The 6,707-nt window shown below is 41.4% G+C and overlaps 1 protein-coding gene across 1 annotated transcript in view; it reads left to right on the plus strand.

The window, feature by feature from the left end:
- pcgf3 (polycomb group ring finger 3) overlaps positions 1 to 6,707 on the plus strand; it is a 75,981-nt gene that overhangs the window by 53,085 nt on the left and 16,189 nt on the right. The window contains exon 7 of the mRNA XM_084353674.1: positions 4,847 to 4,935. Coding sequence (XP_084209800.1) covers positions 4,847 to 4,935 — 89 coding nt within the window. The remainder of the gene's footprint in view (positions 1 to 4,846; positions 4,936 to 6,707) is intronic.

The following is a 6,707-nucleotide window of genomic DNA, read 5'->3' on the forward strand; positions in this document are numbered from 1 at the left end:
CTAAAAGAATGGTCATCACCTCAGAGTGTCTCGTTATCCTCATCATACTACATAAAGCATGAAGCCCTCAACTTGTAATGAGTAACATTAGAAGTACGACCACAAGTAATGGCAGAAGCCATTAAGCAGTAGAGATGAAGGCAATTTAGCCAATGAGAACGAGTCCCCGGCCCGCTTGTTGTGCACAACCGCGTTTTCTGCACCAGCCTGCTTCCAGGGGCTGGTGTAAATGTGTGCCCAGAGGGCTGTCATGCTGGCAGGCCTAATCGCTCGCTTAATCCCCTTCTCTGATTTTGGTAATTAAGGCTCAAATGGAAGTGGAAGTGCTCTCCGGCTTCCCGTGCCTCGTCGCTTGAAGACAGGTTTAGCTACAGCACACACGAGCGTAAACACACACGTTCACACACAAACACACGTCCATCCACAAACACATTTTAAGGATCATTTGCTCAGACGCCAACAGAAATGGAGACCCAAGGGACTCCTCGATTGTTTTTCACCATCATTTCCGTTCAGTGTGCTGAAAAACACAAACAAATATGAAGTCTCGGGCCTTGGGTTGTGATTAAAATATTTTTTGACTTTTGACTCGCAAGGAAAACTACAGAAGATGAAATGTGCATATCATTTGGAGGCTCATTGATCAGGAAGTTTTCTCCATGGGTCGATAATGAGGTTTTTTCTTTTGCTTTGAAGCTTTTTTCCACCAGCTTTAGACACATTGTACTGCGTTTTGATAACTGAGTTCTGTGTGTTTTGTGAATTGTGAATGCTACTGTCTGAGTGTAGTTGAGAAAATGAGTCAATCGTCTGGTCTGTCTCAAATCTGGTCTAAGGGTTGGTTTTCACCCTCTACTTTCACAAACTGAAAGCTAAATGACTTGTTAGGCTGAAAGTCTTTCTTTACCTCCCAGTATGAATAGAAACCTTGTTGTTTTTAGAGGCAGGCGGTTTCACTAACGAGGCCAAAAACATCTTTTCGATCGTTTCCTACAAACTTTAGTGAGAATTTGTATATCCAGATTCACCACAGGGGTTTAAAGTAACTTTTGCAGTAAAACACACAGCCAGACTCTGGATTGTTTACTTCCACTCTGACTAACATGGCCGCTGCTCATTAGCTCTTATTTAAGAATGGCAAACTAAAGCTAACACATGGTAAAGCAGAGATCACACTATGCTAACTACAGGCGACAGTGGGCACTCTTGTTAATGTTGGCCCTGCCAGCCGGGCTGAACCACATTACGCTTAATTAAAGGCTCATTTATCCAGAATCCCTCAGAAATAGAAAGTTTCTCTGGGGTCCTCTCTCACCAGCCGAGTTAAATGAATTCTTCTGGCACTTCGCTAATGACACAGGACAGAGCAGCTTTTCCTAATTTCTCAGAGCTGCATGCAGGGCCAGAAATGTTAATGATGGTAACGTTAGGTCCAATACATTTAGTTTAGAGTTTTTTCTTGGGAACTTTGGTGAAGAGAAAACAAATGACAGTGCTTTTAGCTGAGTGTCGATGCATTCTCTGTTTTTATTTGATGGGGAACCAATGATGGCACCATGACATTAGCATATGATCTGAGCTGTATTCACTTCGCTTTAAAGTGCGTACACTGAGTTTTCTTCTGAGCACTACTTGACACGTACAGAACAAAAACTTCCAGCACGCAACAGACTCATCTCTCTAAATTACCTTGTTTCCTGAGCACTTGACGCAAGAAAATAAAGGGACATGGTGCCATGATGAGTCTGCTGAGTGCACTTAACTCTTTCATGACAATATAAACTCCCACACACTCCTGGCTTGTTTGATCCGTCTTGTTCCCGATGTTCCTCACTTGATGTTGTCATTGTACATGCCTTTGTGATTTCATTGTCCCAAATGAGCGAAACTTTGTCAGACAGACTGCTCGGTTTTTAAATCCCCCCGACACAAGCAATCATCCCATTACCTCAAACACAAACAGGGTCTTCATGTCTGTTTAGAGTCACTGAGGTACTCCAGGGTTGTTTGAAGGTTGAGACACAACAATAGGAGCGAGCCCCTCTTGATAAGCAATCAGCGAGGCCGACTCTGGAGACAATCACCGCAGAGACACTGGGGCAGGCTCAGACCTTTACCGGTGATACTCAGTGGAATTGGTGACAGTTAGCCTGAACGGAAAACGGTCACAAAGGGGTGAACGCAATCCCATCTGCAGTGTGAGCCGAAGTAAACTGTCCACACACACACACACACACACACACACACACACACACACACACACACCACGTTATTACAGCCACTGAATCAAGGAAGAGTGGACTGAAATTCTTTTGTTTATAAAGGTTACAGAAAAGCAATACCTATCCGTGCAGCAATTTTGTCACAGCGCCGCAATTTTGACTTTGATAACTAAGTTTCATATCTAAAAATTCGATACTCGTACAGTCTCACAGCCAACAAGAAGAAAAACATAACCACACCTGTCCAGGACAACTTTGTAGATGCTGTTTCACGGAGGTTTAGAAGTTTCTTTGGTGTCTGTCTTCCACTGTGGTTATGTGCACACAAGAAACCAGAATAAACTGGTGATAGTCTTTTGTTTGAACGTATCATTATGCAGTAAATGTTGATGGCTATAGAATAACGACACTATCTGCATTTAGATTGGATCCCTATAAACATTGCTATGCAATTTTGTCACGGGTGGAATCTCCCTGGAAAATGAAGACTGTTGATCCAGTCAGGCTGGCAGCCTGGCACCATTTCTATCTGCTTTCACAACTCCACTAGCAACTAAATTAATTAATAAACTCACTTTTTGTTACTTTAATGAAAATGGTAAAATCCGGTTGTCTTTGTGACAATGATGCCAATAATAGTACCACTTGGAAAACACTTAGGAAGGTTGTGTAGTTTGTTGATGTAGTTTCAGTTTCAGCTGAGCTTTTGATGTCAGTATTTTGGATTACAGGATGCACCTAGAGTTTAAACAATGAAAGTTAAGGGCCAGATATAGTAAAGAACGTATCTGGACGTGGTTATGATTAGGATACTACATTATATTGTATTTCTGTGAGTGTGTGTACAAGTCACTCATGATTGCTGCCACGTGCAGTACATGGCAAAATGCCGAATTTTATCATGTGCAAAGTAACGCCCCAGTTTTAGTTAAGCAAAAATGATATCTACTCCTTCTCCCTTGTTAGAAATTCAAGAATATATGAATATGCAAGTTTTCCTGCTGGACACAAGATGTGTTTACTTCATTGTTAAGTCCATTCTTACTGTCTGTGCACTGGAGGCTTCAAGTTTCTACATCACACTTGTGTACGCTGAATATTGGACCAGGATTTAAAAACTATTTGTGATGTCACAAATCATGTTGTAGGCCCGCCTCTTGAAATCAGATTTTCAGTGAGCACAGAGGAAAATTTACACTGTAAGTCCTGAATGTGAAAACGGCCCTCTAGTGTCAACACCATCCATCATTCTGCACAGGAAAGCTCAACTTTAGGAACAAGACCAAAAAACACAATTTTGTGAAACCTCCAGTTTCTTAGATGTTTGGATGCTGCTTTTTCTCTTTTATATCATTGAATATCTTTGGCTTTTGCAGTAATTAACAAAACAAGTAATTTAAAGATGCCACAGTGAGCTTGTGTGATAGGCTTTTTTCACATTGATTCACCAGGAAAGTAATTTTAAGATTAATTGAAAATGAAAGCTTTAGTTTCAGCTCTAGATTTACCACTACATGTAGTTTATCCTTTCCTTCCACTGCACAATAATACCTTCCCCATCTGAAGTCTTTGTTACACCGGATTCTCCAATTTACTCTTGCTGTGTTAAACAATTTTCTTTGTCATCCCATTAAGCAATTAAGTAAAGCAGGTTTTTTAATTTATAAAACATTTAAGAGAAGAGATTACTGCTGCTGCAAATGCTGATTGACAACTCTGTCTATCTGAATCCTTACTTTTTTGGGATTTTTTTACTTTCCATTCATCCACACTTACTTAATACCTCTCTGGAGGGAATACAACCTTGTGTTTTGTTTTTATGAATAACTCCTCCCTAAAACAAATTTTCTCTCACATATTTCACATTAACTCTTTTAATATATTTGACTAAAGTTGTCTGTCCTTCAGGCTTCTTCCATCTCGAAACCTGAAGCTCTCTCTGGTGTTTTATTAAACAGTATCTTACCTTTCTTTCACCACTCTGAACACATTACCCTCAGCTGCACAGCGTGGGAGAAATCTCTTTCTTCTTATTTTACCATACGCTCACAGGAGATTGCTGCTCCCTCTAATATCCTCCCATATCTGCTCTCATTCCCCTGAAAAACGGAACAAATGGCAAAACAGGACGAACTCAATTAAGGTAGAACTGAAGCCAGCCCCCATGAAGGCTAATCGCTATGGAAAATGAGTGGGTTATTTTCTGGTTAGAAGTTGCCCTGCATTAGAGACATGCCCAGACAGAGGATAAGTCGTAGAAGGGATGCTTTGACACCCTCCGACATGTAATTGCCTTATAAATGGACCTCTGCAGGGGGTGTTTTTACGCTCCAGCAGGCACAGGCTGTGTAAATACTGCAGATACAAACATGTCCGTTTCCCCTGCGTCTGCAGACAAGTCTTGTCTTTGGCAGGGCCACCACGGACGTCAATTAAGCTCAAGCTTCTTGACTTAAGTTAATGAGTGTGATGAGAAAAACACGCTGCTCGATCACCGGAAATAGAAACATGCAGATGCACTTCAACACAATGAAGTGTCCAACTATGCACTAATGAAATGTTTGATCGTGTATGTGTGCAACGTGGCAGCTCATTGCTCTTCCTCCGTTTGTTTTGCTGCACAGGCGACACAAAATCGGAGGAGACGGCCAATAAAGACGCAGGAGAGGAGAAGCCAGAAGAGGACAACGACTATCACCGTAGCGACGAGCAGGTAAGCCCTCACTTACTGATGGACAGCAATTTATGTTTCTCATTTCCTCTCCAGGGCCTCTTAAAATGACGCTCGCTCACTTAAAGGCTTGGTTCGACTAAAATAGAAAGACAAATTGCCTCCTCCTGCTGACCATGAAGATTTGATTTGATTTTCTTTGCCCTGGTTTTGAAATATGAATACATTAATTTTGTTGCTTTACATTTAAAGGAATAATTCAGTTTTTAAAGTGGGTTTGTGTGAGGTACTTATCCATAGTCAGAGTATGACCTACAGTGGATGGTGGTCGGCATGCCCTCAGTTTTGCCCATATTAAGAATATTTTCAAATCAAATCAAATCAAATCAAATTTTATTTGTATAGCCCAAATTCACAAATCACAGTTTGCCTCAGAGGGCTTTACAATCTGTACAGAGACGACACCCTCTGTCCTTCGACCCTCGATTCGAGTGAGGAAAAACTTTTTTAACAGGGAAAAAAAAATGCGGAAGAAACCTCAGGAAGAGCCACAGAGGAGGGATCCCTCTCCCAGGACGGACAGACGTGCAATAGATGTCGCATGTACAGAGCAGATCAACGAGATCACAATGTATACAATTATAATGGATGGTTGACAGGAATGAAAGTACATAAAGAGGTATTACAGCAATAATAATGAAATGCAAACCGTTTTACTCTGCCGTCAGACAACACTTTCCAGTGGGAAACTGAAGGCATTATATCCATCTATATATATTTAGGACAGTTTTCCTCTGACCATAGTCAGAAGAGTGGGAGGAGTCTGGCCTGTGTGGACACGGCAGCAGTGTTTGCGTTGACTCGCTGTCAGAGAGGAGAGAGAGCGAGAAAGCACAGCCTGTATAGTATCGATACACCTTTTCCAAACTGATAACTGATCAGTAGTCAAAATGAATAATAATTAAGACTTGTTAATGGCATTGGGATCAATGAAATATTCCCACCCCTAAGAACGAACATAATCATATCCTTAATTTAAACTATCCGCTTGAATAGACACCACCAGATGTGAGTGGGAATGGTTTTTAATGTAATTGGGTTACACCCGAGCTTTAACAATAAACCAGTTTTATAATTTAAAGGGAAATTTGGGAGGCAGTACACATTGGTTAGTCTTTTAGCAGTGATTAGAAGAAGCAAATTGGATAAAATAATTATGGGTTTCAAAGCAGGCTGCCAGGAACAAAAGCACTGAGGGGGGGGGGAAAAGTCCTGTTGGTGATAATTGTGGGTACAATCGTCTTAAAAGCCTGCGCATCAATTATTGTCTTTATAAAAGTGGCCCCCATGTGATTTACCAGGCAGTTTTACAATTACTGGATTCTTTTGTCTTTAGTGTTTCGACTGTTTGATGTGTGCAGATCCACTCGGTGACAGACGCCACAGTGCCACACTGGCTACCATCCACTGAACACATTTAAAATGGAAATTGGGCTTTTCTTGATTTCATTTGTATTCTGGCACGTTCTCAAGCGCTGCAAACTGATATTAATAATGCAGAGAGAGCCGAGTTATTGTTGTGCCGGACAGACGCTATCAGAGACACAAAGCGTCTCCCCCGCAGCATTACACAGGCTGAAGAAATTGTTTTTATACCATTTTTGACGTTTTGAGAGGACAAAAAACACAACATGCAGATTTGAAAAACCAAGCTGGTCGTCTCCAATCAGCCAGCTCTCTCCTGCTGCCATGTGGGGAAGGCAGGCTGCCCCGATGAGGGTGAAGATCTTGCCCTTTTGGATTTTTCAGCAGCC

Source organism: Pagrus pagrus (genome assembly GCF_965226575.1).
Source record: "Pagrus pagrus genome assembly, chromosome: 5".
Classification (NCBI taxonomy): domain Eukaryota; kingdom Metazoa; phylum Chordata; class Actinopteri; order Spariformes; family Sparidae; genus Pagrus; species Pagrus pagrus.